The sequence below is a fragment of the Lingula anatina genome, chromosome 6 (genome assembly GCF_051362555.1).
Source record: "Lingula anatina isolate TDL-2025a chromosome 6, LinAna3.0, whole genome shotgun sequence".
In the NCBI taxonomy this organism is placed as follows: domain Eukaryota; kingdom Metazoa; phylum Brachiopoda; class Lingulata; order Lingulida; family Lingulidae; genus Lingula; species Lingula anatina.
The window spans coordinates 18514150-18529785 of record NC_141772.1 but is presented as its reverse complement, the minus strand read 5'-3'; the positions used below and the strand labels follow the sequence as shown (position 1 = coordinate 18529785).

General features: G+C 37.9%; 1 protein-coding gene across 2 annotated transcripts; it reads right to left on the bottom strand.

Moving 5' to 3' along the window:
- Nucleotides 1-35: 35 nt before the first annotated feature.
- On the bottom strand, nucleotides 36-14536 carry LOC106175411 (sodium- and chloride-dependent GABA transporter 1). Of its 2 annotated transcripts, none has more exons than XM_013557395.2 (13): nucleotides 13859-14536; nucleotides 11185-11316; nucleotides 8513-8870; nucleotides 8151-8283; nucleotides 7616-7750; nucleotides 7229-7332; nucleotides 6476-6600; nucleotides 5569-5681; nucleotides 4123-4254; nucleotides 3314-3416; nucleotides 2091-2191; nucleotides 1380-1547; nucleotides 36-1121 (listed from the first exon to the last, which is right to left on the bottom strand). In XM_013557395.2, the coding sequence occupies exons 1-13, from the start codon at nucleotides 14121-14123 to the stop codon at nucleotides 1014-1016; spliced, it is 1977 nt and encodes a 658-aa protein (XP_013412849.2). In that variant the 5' UTR covers nucleotides 14124-14536; the 3' UTR covers nucleotides 36-1013. The 2 variants fall into 2 exon arrangements, with proteins under 2 accessions (XP_013412849.2, XP_013412850.2); XM_013557396.2 differs by lacking the exon at nucleotides 5569-5681 and adding an exon at nucleotides 5054-5166 and having other exon boundaries at nucleotides 37-1121; nucleotides 13859-14535.
- Nucleotides 14537-15636: the final 1100 nt, after the last annotated feature.

Genomic DNA, 15636 nt, shown 5'->3' with positions numbered 1-15636 from the left:
TGTCGACACTTTAAGTACATACAGTACATTTCATGGGCACAAAGTTGTCTGAAATATTCACAAACATTTTTGATAATGAATATCCTTTTTATTACACTATACATATAAGACTTAATATACAATATGTATATAAACTGCTATATATAACGTGTAAATGTATTTACAATATGCATGATACGCAGCCATTTGTGTAGTTATTTTCATACATGTACGTCAAATACAGTATTTGGTTTGCGCGTTTGAGTGAGTGTTTGTGTGTTTGTGAGAGAAAACAACTAGAAAAACCCGTTAGGATCGTCATTTAAATGGAAATGTTACATGTAAGAGTATAAACAACAAAGAAATTCAATATTCAGATTTGTACTCGGATCCTGTTTGATATCCAGAAAGGAGTGAACGATACTATGTATAGTAGCCTAAGTGATACGTTAATTGCTTGATCTTTCTAATACATACATCTCCATGGTACAAGACAACATAAAGTAATTTTAGCAATGACTTCCTCGCCTGCAGTGTACAACTAGTGCTCACAACCAATGGTCATACTTATTTATCTGATGACCGAAGATTATCATCAAAACATACAGGATCGAGATTGATCTACATATGAATCTAAAAACCCATTCTTTCAACGTCCTTTGAAGATTCCGTGCAAGAACAATATTCCACCAACGTCCTACAAAAGTCGTGATATTTTCTGCATTCCTTTTCCACCTGCGGAATCCAGGTGATACATTTTCATAGTGGGATCGTTACTTAGTTCTGTTTTCAGGTCAAGGTCATTGCGTCAAGGGTCATATGCCAGCAGACAGTGCAGCATCTCCTAGAGCTCCCCGAGAGAAAACGTCAAGTTTTAATGATTTCCGTCAAATTGCGATGGTTGCGCTATTTGTCGTCCCAACACGATATCCGAGATTCTGGTGATATTAATGCTGTTTCATTTGCTGTGAGCTTGGCTGTAAATTTACTCTACTGGTATGAATATTTTTAAACTTACAGAGATGGACATACATTTAAATTTGTGTGTCACACTTTTTAGGCGCCATGGGTGTATATGACAGCGGTTCTCCTTTGTCTGGCCTGATGCTGTCGATGTCTGGGCGAAACAACACCTTGCATCTCTTTAATAAATAGAAACAAAAATATTTCAGTCAACATTTACCGAAGTGCACATTTGCTTCATTAATGCCTGACCCAGGTAGCATGTATTTTTAATCAAAGACGAACAACAACAATATAGATATCACCCTGAAGGTCATATCTGAAATATTTAAATCTACTGAATGCTTTTTTAAACACATTCCATTAGCATAACATACTGCAAAATTTAAAGAAAGTAGAATTTCGTCAAGTTGGCATTTAATGTCAAGTTAACTTACGGATCTAAAATCTCCCGGAGTTGAGGCTAGCCTATAAATCATGTACGAAGGCACGACAAGAATTGACGAGAGTGCCATAAACCAGCCAATCATATCAGCCCACCAGGGGTATTCATAGTCCAAGTATTTGGGGCTTTTATATTGTACTATACTGAATATCAGGACACCCTAAGAAGAGAAAAGACAAAGATATTACTACCGGGATACATGTAAAATAATGAAAATATGTGTGTTATCTTAACTTATTAGAATCACAACTTTAAACGTACCTCAGTTGGTTAGAAAAAAGTCACCGCTTGATTAGATGTGAAATACAACTAATAAGTGCATTTTCAATTCAGTTTGCACATTCTTCGTTTATTTGAGTTAAAATAGAAAAATAATGGTGCATGTATCAGGAATTATATACAATTGCGTTAGGTGTGACAAACTTATGATCTGCGTTAAATTGATCCGTCGCAATAAGGCAACAGTGGTCTGTCTTTATTTAGAGCCATGCATCACAGCAAACGTTTAAGAATGATTTTTAAAGAATTACCCTGCATTCAACGAACCACAGACATAAATATGCACCCTTTCAGCTAAAGGGGGCATGTCACTAGCATTTTGTCGTTACTCACGCATGTTATTGAGAGATGTAATTCTTATTGATTCAGGTATTGTGGGATACGATGTTAGTGTCAAATGGACATTATGTATGAGTGAGCTTACCCCACAAATAAGAGGCGTAAATATCAACCAGCAGTATTTCCAAAACGGACAAGGATAGTAACCTATCATATCGTTGATGTCATCGTAGAAACGATTCACGCCTGAAAGACGAAGAGGCGGTGTAAAAGTACTAATATATGAGACATGTATTAAATACTTGATACATTCAGATTGTGTTGTTTCAGGTTGGAACACTTATGTTATATTTAATCATTACAAACACAGCCCAAAGACGATTTCGTCGTTAAACCAACCCTATGAACTTTCTTAATAAACAATGGATAGTATACATGAACAAAATCCCCAATACTATACAAAGGTGTGCGCACAATGTCTCATGCCTTTGTGGACCAGTATTCTAAAATGTGCATCAAACAAATGGTACGCAGATGAAGTTATAAATTATTGTAGCATCTAATGGTACTAAACTACCGTTATACTAAAGCCTCAAAAATACAGCCAAAGTGAAAAATTGTCAAATTGTAAATGTTTTGAAGTAATATTTTGACTAAAAGTAAACTTGCAGTATTTTCCTTTACTGCACAAATACAGGGTATGCTCTACAACTCAGCTGCATACTTTGAACAGGGTTTTACATACTCGTAGGTTATCGACATTTGAACATAAACAGTCACAAACAGTTTACAAAGAAACAAATGCACCTTGAAATAATTTGGCGCAATGAATACAGCATCAGTGGCAAAAGAATTGCGTTAAGGCCAAGCTGCAGGCTTTGTAGCAATATCATTCCAGCTCAAACTCCAACCATGGGGCAGAGAGCCCGTCTTAATAATATCCCTGATTAGGAACAAACTCTGTTTCTGGTACGTTTGTTAAAATGATACCCCTGTGGCGCTAATATGATTAGAATTAGAGAGAAAATTCACGTGCAATCGCTGTGTCAGTTTATACCATCCAATCAACAGAAAGGTTCAAAAATAATAACAGAAGCGATTTTTTTTTAAACTGTAATTGTTCAGTGTCGATAGCTCTTAACACTCAGAGGAGGTGTTTAAGATATAAGGCGTTTTTCTTCATTTACAATACAACTATTTAAGTCAGAGATTTAAACACACCATAGAATAAATACCTCACATGGAATATGTACGCAGTAAACGTAAAAGAATATTACGGAAGAGCTTTGCTGAACTGCGTTTGTCTAAAAATCCATCCTTTAGGACTTAATGAAATCTGTATGTACATATGATTGCATTTTTACTTACCGTAAGCCCAAGAGAATGCGATGCATTCACAAAAGATCAAGAACAGTAAGCACATTCCGCTTGCAGAGTAATAGTCCATCAGCTGAAAAACGTACATTCCACCCTGGAAGAAAATAGACCCAACATTGTCGTGAATACTAATTTTTGAAAAGTTCGTTTTTAAAGACGCTGTAGTAGCCCATGCTCCTTACCTTGCTTAATTTTAATAAGTCTTACAGTCCATGTACAAAACATTGAAAATAACCAACAAGCTACCAAACAAAACGCCATGCTTTCTGCTTCTAGTAGCAAACATGATTATTCATGATTGGCCAAATAATTGCCAAAATAATTTGAAAGTTATTGAAAAGGATTATTTTAATCACTCGTAGATCAGAACGAAAATATTTTCAAAGCACATTTCAAATCTAGCGTCATCCTCGCCTTAATAACCATGGTTGAAACGGCGTTTCACTAAAGGAACTTTGTAAAAACACTTAAAGCTAAAGGTATGCTTTGAAAAGTACTTTTTTGTTTTAAAAGAAAGTGGGTATCGAAATCAGTATCCACATCAGAGCCCCCTTTTCCATGTGTCATTCTGAAAAAAACCTCACTTTGGTAAACGTTTCACCACATGCTGTGCAGAAAAGCATTTTTACAATCACTGCCATACTTTGTAATGTTAAACGCATGATCATGTCAAACTATTGAAATACATGTAATACGGCTGAAAATTGACTCCAGATGTTTAGCTTTTCACTACAAGGGATTTTGTTTAAAGAAAAACACCGATTGAATGGCTACAAAGGCTAAAAATGACCATCCCGTACCTCAGTTATACACGCTAAGCCAATTAAATATGATATTAGGCAGACAACTGCAATAAAAATCTCTTTTCTCTTCCGTAGTACACGTGGCCATTCATCCACACATGCCGTGATAAAACCTTCCATTGTGCAAAACTGAAACAGGAAGATATATACAGTTAAATGCATATAGATAAACTGAATATCGTTTCTGCGAGTTCTGCATATTATGCTTAAGCCTATTCGTTTTTGTTTTTTATAGTTGGTTTTAACATTTCAACAATGTAACATGAATAACTAATTCAAAGCTGAACATGATGCTACTACACAACAATATCAGTCTTCATATTTTTGGTTTCATTGTAATTGTTATATATAAATAAAACTGCTCAATAGAGCAGACTTGCAAAATATATAATGCAATAATAGAACCATGAAATAAGGGAGACAGTTACATGTATACGGGGGTGCGTGGATGGAGAATCCCCAATACCCTCATTCTATTGGTATACATACTTTACATGTATGATATACTCCCATGGGAGTTACTTGTATCTATCATGCACGATTTTGCCTATCCATAGCTGTCATAAAACACAATTCTTATGAAAAAAATAGTTCATTCTGGGTCTATCATCTATCAACAAAAATATTTAAAACGAAAATCTCTAAAATTATGGCCTCTACTGCCGGACAGAAATTTTACCACAAACTCACAAACGCGCAAACAAATTCACAAACGATCAGAGCAATAGAATTAATTGCAAAAATATTTTTTCGCAAGTAATAACATGCTTATATCATCAGCTTTTATAGACAGTAATATTATTCTAGTACGTATCACCAGCTGAAAAGGTACATTATGTAAATCATCGTTAAAACACAACATTCAATTGCACGTAAAGGATAAGAGACATTCATCTGATTCATCCGACACTGAAACCGTGAAGATTACCTGACTATCGAGGCCAAGGAAAAGAATCATAAGAAAGAAGAGGATTGCCCAAAGCGGTGAGAGAGGGAGCTGTACTATGGCCGATGGATAGGCCAGAAATGCTAGACCAGGGCCTAGAAAGAGGATATAAGTGTCTATCGAAAAGGCATATACGACAAAAAATTAAAGTCGAGATTATTAAATAATACAAAATACAAACTGAAAGAAGCTAAAGCAACATTAACTCTCCAGAAATCAAACCAGATCAACAGTTCAAGCATTACGGGGTATGAAGGTCACAAGACAGGAGATGACCAGGTTAGAACAGAAGCCAGAAGCTGCAGTTGTGAGGTTTGGGCCGGTGTCTCCAGCACCAGTAAAGCTCCCCGGTTATCATCTTGTGCTAAGCCAGTTAGTTTTCTGAACAGGGTGCCATTAGTTACACAAAGGAACACCACATCGGGAAGAGTAATCTAGGTGAGTTTGCCCCGTATCGTGACGTAGAACATGCATCTTGTTTGTTTGGGCTACGTTACCTGACTGTCAAGTCCAAGAAATAGAATCATCGTGAAGAAAAGTACTGACCACAGCGGAGATATAGGCAGCTGAACCACAGCAGAAGGGTAAGCAAGAAAAGCCAACCCAGGACCTAAAATCATGCGGAATATAATGGCATCAAATTTAACTGAGCCCTATTTTCCACAAACTAAACGTTATTATTAGCCACGTTAAGCAGTCTGAAATGCTAACATGAATACAAACTACTCGTCTAGAGGCATGTTTCAAGTGGACGCTGGATGGATCTCGCTTATTTTGAACCATTTTGATGTGCCGTTTGAATGGCTCGCCATTGGACCTCGTATCCAGTGACAATGAGCACGGCGAACCAACCGTAATGAGGCGAAATGTGGAGATCGACTGTGCTTAGTTAGGTCGACCCAGGTCTGCTGGAACCAGGCCTCAAAGGCGATGCTTTGTACTGACAAAATCAAAAGCATTTCATTCCTACAGAGACAGACGAAAAAAAAAGATATATTTTAAAGCATTCAGATACAATACAATAATTTACAGCTGTAAAGATCAAACAGGCAAAAAGCTGGCATAAGACTTTTGTCCATAATTCTAGCAGTTACTCTAGTTTTTAGTAACACAGAAAAGCAAACTGAATGTTATATGACCTTTACTTCAAAGCTGATAACAATTGGAAATGATTATAAGCAAACCTTAAACATGCATAGAGCACTAAAGCATACCTTATAATATTGTACAACAGTTTGCATTTAACTTCGAGGATGTTTTGTAGTTCAAAATCTATTTTAAATTTGCCGTATGCTTTCAACATTTTCTTTTATTTCAAAACGGCGTCAGCGCTTCAAAACCTTGAATACAACAAGGCAAATTAACGACATGATTTTTTTACTAAATACACCGCATGGAACTCACCAGACGCTGCCACTTCACTCACAGGCTTTTGTTGTTGCTCCGCCATAAAACCTACTACCGAAAATATGACAAACCCTGCAAACATACTTGTACACGAGTTAACTGTGCAAACTATTAATGCATCTCTGAAAAAAAAAAAGAGAAAATTATCACATATCATCCATCATCCACAAAATCAATTTAATATTGATATCCGGGTCCGCAGGTTAACGTGTCATCACATGGTCTGTTATATGTATCAAAATTTTAAATATTAGTAGTATTATATGATGTTGCTTAGCCAATTTGAAACAAAGAAAACGAACAATAAATATTAGTGGATATACAGTACAACAAATTTGACATTTGCATTGTCATGTCTTGATCGCATCCGTTTCATTCGTTTTTCTTCGCTAAAATCATACTTCTTCATCATGCTTCCAGCTTTTTTACAATTACAATAGATAAACAGGGGACAAATATGGCGACCCACTAAAAAGCTTGCCGTCTAATCCGCTAATAGACGCTGAATAAACATCCGGTTGGGAAGTATTCAATATTTGACCCTCGGACTAGTTACTCCACTGTTCTGAATGTGGCCTAAGACTGAGAGAACAGTGTGAGTACGACAGTCTGGCGAGACGGTCTAGTCACGCCAAACGCCGAACACAGCTGGTCGTAGACATGTTTTTTATACATAGACCGTTGCTCCAGGCATAGCTTACACATACACCAAGTTTTATCTAGCAACCATGCAAAATTCTTATGACTTACTTGTAGACGTTATTATGGTAGCGATTGTAGCTTCCCAGCGCAATGACAGCACCGAGACCCAAACCGTACGAGAAGAAGATCTGTGTGGCAGCGTCAATCCATACCTTATATATATATTTTTTATATATAAAAGAAAACAACATCCTTAAAATGATGAAACAAAGGTATTTGCATTTATTTTGTGTCACGGTGTGTGTACACTAATTTTGATAACGAGCTTAGCCACCACTTTATTGAATATATAACCATCATCACTGAAAGATTTTAATAACACCGCCTGAAAAGATTGACTAATAGCTTCAGTTTACATATTTACACACGTGAATCAATCATTCGCAGATATATTAATTCTATTGGCATTAACTTACCACATTATAGGCACCTTACCTGAGAGTCTCCAAGTTTTTCCATCTTCGGGTAAATATAGAACCATATGCCCTGGGAGGCTCCAGGCAGGGTCACGCCACGTATAAGCAGAACCAACAGAAGTACATAGGGGAACAAGGCCGTGAAGTACACAACCTAAAAGAGATTGAAAGTATCTTGAAAACTCGAGATTGAATTAAGAAACTGAAACAAAAACAATACCATCTACAAGCACATGTAACAAAAAGAACGGTCGCAAGATAAGGGTCATATTAAGTGACCTTTAAATAACCTTAAACCAGTTTTTCGCAGCATTTGTAAATACCTGGTTCGCTTGTTAAAGGTCAAAAAGACTTTTTCGAGTGTCGTGGACCTAAGTTTACTGTGTTTCATTTTTCAAAAAAATTTTTTTAACAAATTAAGAGATAAAAAAAATGTGGACAAATAAATATATAGATAAAGGAATAATTATAAAGTAACAAATACACAAATAAACGAAGTTTTGTATCAAAAAATCACATTGTAAGTGTAGTATCGAGGTAGTCGATTGGGTTACCTTCCCCGTCCACTTTACGCCCTTCCAGATACAGAAGTAACACAGCGCCCAGGCAAATAATAACGTCAGCGACAGCTGCCATCTGATATTGCCTGGTTCGTCTATACCATTCGTGATACGTAGAGCATTACGCCTGAAATATTTCAATGTGTACCTTAAAAAGACGAAAACTGAATAATTAATATATCGAAATAAGTTCATTCGTGTATAAAACTGATTTATGGTTAAACACTGGATAACCACTAAATTTGATCTTCAGGGCAATATCACAAACACGCAAAAAATTAAAAAACTCCTCCTGGGATTAGTTCATTCTTTTTCGCCTAAAATAGAGCCTGCTGCATACATAAAATTGCTCTTACTCCCAAAACTCTCTGACTGGAGACGTAAAATTGGTCTGGCACAAAGCAGTGGTAGTGGCATTTATATAACTGGAGTTCTGTGACGTGTAAACTGTTACGTCATCGGTGCCCCCGAGACTGCTGATCAAGGACGCGTTGATCGTCACTAGGGTCTCATTCAGCTGGTTTTGAAACGCAGTTGTGCAGTTTGGGGCGACGTAGTCTGAACGACACCATTCCGTGTTCCACCAGTTGTCGCAGGACGCCCAGGGTAGTACGGCCTGGAAGGAACTCACGAGGTAGTACAGTGCCCAGGCCAGGATCACGATGTAGTAAATATTTAGCCAGAAAGCCACCACGGCCGCTGCGTATCCAACACCTGTCAGTGAAAAAAAATATTTCACTTATATTTCATTGAGAGTACTGAGTGTCGATATAATATATATTGGGCGTGAAAGGACGATCATATATATTATCTTCGATCGGTGGATTTCTAAAGTTCATTAGGAACCTAAAGAGGCATATTTATAAGACAGAAATTGGCATTTCCTTTCTTGACATCTGATAGAGATGGAATTAAGTATTTACAAGACAGGGGTGATTTGACAACTGCAAAATAAAGCACATACGTACGAATCTTAAAATGTATATAAAATGGTATATAGAAATAGATGCATTTAAAATGACTGGCCAGTTTTCTCTTATTTTAGTGCAGTTTCGTACTGCTATGTAGAAATGAACACACATAAAGGGAATTGTCAGTGGTAATAATACTCTTTTATCACAAATTGCAAATAAATTACCTGAAATATTTCGATGGAAGATCAACTGTCTTCATCAGTCGCTGAATGACACAGGTGGCGTTTTGTCACAAAGTATTTGGTGCTACCCCCCCCCCCCCCTCTCCTGATGACGCAGTTGTGATACTGATAAGAGGACATAGTAGAGGTATCTATTAATATTGCTTGGTGTTTTCCTGCTCCAGATGGCTTCTTTTATTCCCCTAACTCTCCAGTTACTCTCTTTCTGTAGGGTTTTTGCTTGCACTTTCTCTCTTAGTGTCGCAGTCGCGTCATTAGGGGAAAGGGAAGTACTAATTACTCTCGACTTTGTGACACAACGCCACCAACGACTGATGAAGATAACCGATGGTCCATCGAAATATCTCATGAGTAATTTTTTTTTGCAGTTCGTGATAAAAGAATATCATTACTACTGTCAGTCACCAAACTGATGATATTTTTAAAATAGAACTAATAGTGAATGGAATAATTTGACAACGTCTTATTTCATTTAGGAATCAATACGCACAAAACGGGGTAAGCAAAATAGCAAGGAGAATTTGAACCGTTATCCCAAATAAAACGATGTCAGCATCATAAAGCGGCTGTTCATTCTTTCAAGCTCGCGTTTATGCCATTGGATATTTTTTTTAATCATTTAATATAACACTCGGAAAAAATAATGAATCAAAAGACTTCAAATAACATATATTTCTGTGTACAGTTTTCTTCATCAGCTTACTATCAGCCGGTTAGTTGATAGCAATTTAGTGAGACTCCCTAGGGAGTTAGATCGATCCAAATGGATCGATCTAGGCATGAGAATCCAGTCCATGACTGAAGTGGCTTCCGAGAACTACGCCTGATGACCACGCAACCCAAGCAACTCAGGCCTGTTGATAACCTTTTTATACATAATCTAAACTCTACTAAAATAATAAATGTTGAATTAAGCTGGACGATTTTTTTTTTTTTTTTTTTTTTTTTTTTTTTTTGAAGCGATCTGAAACAAAACTTAAGTTATTTTCCTGTATTGCATATTTGATTAATTCGGTTGCGCGATCTCGTCTCCGGTCGTGGGCTAAAAGAAACCCTGGCAGTAGAGAAAGTGGGGTGGAAAGGGTGCAGGAACCGCTTTTCAGTCAACCAGTGACCTTCATCGGCTGCAAGTCCCATAAAAAAGTGGGGTGCTCGGGTGGCATTTGCTAGTAATAGTTCAACAAAGTTTGTTCGCCTTTCTAGTAACGATAACTTAACTTAGTGGAAGTAAACCTTCTCGGCATGGTCACAAGTGCCTCGCTTGTAATGATCTGAATGATTCAGCAAGGGCGCATTTTCCTTCTGTTAATGTAGATTCGTGTAAATAGGTACATAAAGGTTTTTGGGGACCTTAGAAATGTATGAAACATATATATATATAACTTGAATAATTCATTATCAACCATCAGCAACGAGCGCACGGCACCGTGTGACAACCGTACTGTGTCTTTACACGGTTTTCATAGCTATGAGTACCTTCAAACTTAAAGTTGATATGTAACTAAATCCTTCTCTTTTTTCCTTCACCATCTGCTCAATGCTTTATGTATCTCTTTACTCTTTACAACATCCTCCGCACTTTACCTCATCAAAGCGTAGAGGTATTTAGCTCGTTATGTTTGGCTATTTTAGCCGGCAAATTCAGCTTTAGTTCAGTACCACCTTAACGCTTCTTCTCATATTCTAAACGTTATTATATGAAGATACATCAGGCACGTGAGTTTAAACAACTATCTGATAAAAATGTCTGAGGGGAAGTTTTTTATCGCACATCCCTTTTATTTTTGCACTCGAGGAGAAAAGGGGAAGGAGAGAGCGAGTAAGTCTACGGCAGCTATCCAACTAATTATCTTAACATTCTTTTTTTCTTACCCTTGAATATAGGACATAGTTTCCACACGCCCAGTCCCCCAATACTCAGGTACTGCCCTACTGAAGACTCTAGGAGGAACATAGGAATTCCAGCAAAGAACAGCGTTAGGAAATACGGAACCAGAAATGCGCCTGAAATGAGAAAGTAAAATCTATCACATTCCTGCCTCTTGTCGAGATTTAAAGACGGAAACTTCCAACAGCAACAACTGTAGGAGGTTGTTTAGAAAATTTATTCAATATATCGTTTCATATTCATGCACAATCTCTCTCTCTCTCTCTCTCTCTCAATACTGCGATTTGTGTGTGTGTGTGTGTGTGTGTGTGTGTGTGTGTATGTGTGTGTGCAATATCATATTCGTTTTCAAGAATAATGTTTGGCAGAATATATTTATGAAAAGGACATTGACAAACTTGTTGTTTAAGATGCAAATACCGCATACCATCAAAGGAAATTTTACAAGTAAAAATAAAAAAAGCATTGTTAAAGTATTCTCAAGAAAACGATTGCTGAAAGTATTTTTGACTTGGAGTGTATGTCTTCTTTTTTTTTCATATTGGGTACGAGTATGACTTCTTGTGATGAATAGCCATTTCTATGTTTCATACAAGAACGTGCAAAATGAATGAGCATTTGGATATTGAGCTTACTTATACCTGTCTGTATAGAATGCTGCCGAATTTGGAGGGAGCTTACAAAAGGACACGAGGACTTAATAGAAACTTCATCTTACCCAGCTTCGACAGAAACCCGATTTAGGATTTAAACAGTCCAGTTGTTTATCAAACTGTGACAGCCCTTTTGAACAGTTGCTGGACAATTATTATGTAAAGCGATATTTGTTTATTTACAACACAAATGAAATTGAATCAAATCAAGCGTGCTTTTCTTTCCAGCTCCGAGTTAATAAGATACCAGGGAAAAGCAATGCCGTATACGTGAAATGTAAGTCAACATCAACAGAAAACAAAACAGGTTCACAAGATTTCTATTTGAGGGCAGGGATTGATTATTGTGATTATGGAGGTTCCCTAACACGGCAGCGAAGTACCTTGTTAAGTAGAGTACAACATGCGGTGGCTCGCCACTGGTGACTATTTCATAACTACAGCCGCCTGGAGATGTCAAATAGAACGTTTCAGAGCCCATTCTTTTATTGTCGGTATGAACACACTTTAGTTCTAAAGTTGCAGCTTATACTAGCGAGAGGGTCCTCGATATCTTCAGTAACATTGCATAGCTCCGCGTTATGTCAATTCAATGTCCTAACACTCAGTTGTAGAAAATATTGACTGTTTTCTTCACAAGCCACGCAGACTCTCGACGGGTGGCCGCCAAATCACCATTGAACTAAATCACTAAGGCGCTATAAGCGCAAATTGCAGCGAAATTTGTCACTATAATCCCCGTAGCTGTCTAAAATGACGACGTTGAATCAATCCGATTGATACGAAACAATTATTGTATTGAGACTAAGCTGAATCATCTTCGGCGACTTAGTATTTGTCTTTGGGGCATGGTAAATCTGAAGACGCCGTAAATATTTTACATGACGAAAATACCTGCAATGAACAAAATGTCACCTTTCTACCTGCTGCTACAGTCTACTTTTGTTATTAATGCTTCTGACTTTTGACTTCCTTAAATAATTTGTCCTCAAAATTAGCTTTAAAAGAAAGAAAAAGTTTAATTGAGAGTTGCGCAGTGAAACCGTCTATATACAATTATGATCTCCCGGAGTGTGAACCCTGACTGGAGTACTTGTATTTTTTAAAAGTTATATTCAGTGCTCTATTTATACTCGGTCTTACAAGGCATATAAGCACGCCTGTACACACATGCCCAACGTACAAATACATAAGATATTTTAAACACATCAGGCTACCCTATTCCAGTTGTGTGATATATTGCGATCTGTAATTCGGCTTCTGGTGCTTCAGGTGTAGGTGAAGAAATGGCATGTCGAAGCCCTTTTCATACCAACCACTTCACCAAGGAAGTGTGTAAATCACGGCCGAGCACTCAGGCAGTAACCCGCAGCACACACGAACCGCTCTCACAGCTGTAGGGGATGGAGGTGTGTTTTGAAAATGGGAAAATGATAATTCGCAGTGTTCCTATAAAAGAAAAAGCAGTACACGAAGTGCGAATTACTGCCTTCAGTCATTATCTTTGCTAGTCATGCTGATAGATGACTCAGAAAATAAGTGATACGGTACCTAATATGCCCAATATTTCACCTGAATGGACGCGTAACATACAGAATGCGAGGCACACACTTTTACATGACAAACGGTCTATAGACAGAGAATGGGGGAAATAAGGCTCCATACTTACAATGCTTTCTGTTGCGTAATTAGTTTCAGCGTAACGTCGTAGCTTTACTTCACACGATTCAAAATTGTAATAAACTGTGTTTTTTATGAGGGTCAATGAAGAAACAATTTAGAAACAAGCAATATTTAGCGGTTTTGTGTGCGCAGTGTAACTTGTACACCAGGTAGTTTCTACAACATTTGCTTTCATAAAGCACAGCTGGGAAGAACATACGTTGGCTGCAAAAATGTATCAGTTTCATGAACAGCTCGAGCATATAAATGTATCACAACAGGTATACATAGACAACTGAGACAAAGCTAAGGGACACACATGGCTCTGGCACAGGACACTCACCCCCACCATTTTTGTAGCACAGGTAAGGAAACCTCCATACATTCCCCAGACCAATGGCGTACCCAACACATGATATTATAAAGTCCAGTTTTCCCGTCCAGTTCCCGCGGGAGGGCACGTCGTCGTCCACTGTGATGTCCCCCATGAAGTGATGCTCGTGGTGCTCGTGGTGTGGAGTCGTTCCATCCGCCGTCGGCGTCTGCGTACCATTTATCGGAGCGCCTTCCTTCTCTGCCGACTTGTCTGCATTTTTTGTTCCCATCATGCTGTGCCTTGGGAGGTATCCGATGTACTGAAAAAAACTTCAAAGCTGGCAGCTCCCAAGGTGATGAGTATCGCAATAACCTCAGCTGCCCTGGTGCTGGAGTCTCGTGCTAGGGCAAAACACTCGCCAAAAGCGGGATTTAAAAAAGTGTTTATACCTATCGCCCTTCACACACTATGGCGAACTGTACACAGTTTTTACAAAGGTTGCAATTTCTTTTACTATCACTCCCACGAGTTGGAGGTGTAATTAGAAAAATATTACCATCACCCAACAACTCCCACTAGTTTCAGAGTTAACCAGATGCCTTGATTGAAGCACTGGTTTCTTTCCCGGGTACATGCTCGGGAAATGATACTTCAGTGGTCCTTCACAAAGCACGCACAGCTACAGCAACTGACACATACTTATGCTGCGTCTATACTCAACAAGGACGTGGAGAGAGGGTGCCGAAATTTACCTAACAATTCTCATTGAAGTGGCCTTTTATCAATGAAGTTTCTATGGCATTTCTTTGAGCATACTTTTCAAGTCCACTTATATTTGAAATACCACTGTCATCAGCGTGGTTGACAAATAAACAACCTACAGAACGATAGGTTATTTTCTCAAAGAATTTAAAATATATATATTAAGTTCGAATAGCGTAAACTTTCGTTCCACCCTATCTTTGTATTGGGCAGCAGGTCGCCCTAATCCGTTGAAAGCTGAGTGGTGTAACAGTCCAATACCAACCAAAATACAGCTAATCAGTAGAAGGATTTTCTCATCCTATTGATTTCTAGCGACAGATGATAGCAGCGGGATGCTGTTCTTCGTTTCTCTACACATGACACAGCGCGCGCGGTTCCCAGGCCGCCATAGGGGGAGGAACATGCTGAAAATCCTAAATGGAATGCTGCCCTTCACTGTGAGAGTTCAATCCATACAAAACCAATATAGGATCATTCAAATGGTTCATTCGGGTTTAATCAGATTTTATTTGGGTGAAGAGTTTGTTAAGATCTCACACAACACACGCGGCATGGAATAATTCATGTCCACTAGAAATGTTCATGTCAAATGCTGTGACAAATATGGCGAATTCAGAAAAAAGACTACGATACACACTTGTCTACATGGGGTGCTCTGGGACGAGTAAGTTTAGCTTGTTACAGAAAAAACGAATGAGATTGCAGTAAAGTCGCTGCTTCTTTCAGTTTTCTATCTGCTCCATGACTAAAAATATCTCCAATCCACGAAATGGTCTGAGGGATATTTTGAATGGATTAAAACTAAAACATTTAATAAAGATCATGAAAAGTAATTATACTGTATCTGCAAGAAAAGGAAGATATGTATAAAGGTATGTATTGTATTAGATGTTGCTAGTAATCACTAGAATAAACCTCAAATAATAAAATTGGAAACTGTTTTGTTGCTCCGGAATCGAGTGGAAATAATTAAAATGATTATTTGTGGGCTACTCGTGATCAAGTAAAGCATTTATTACAAGATTATAAGACCAATGGCG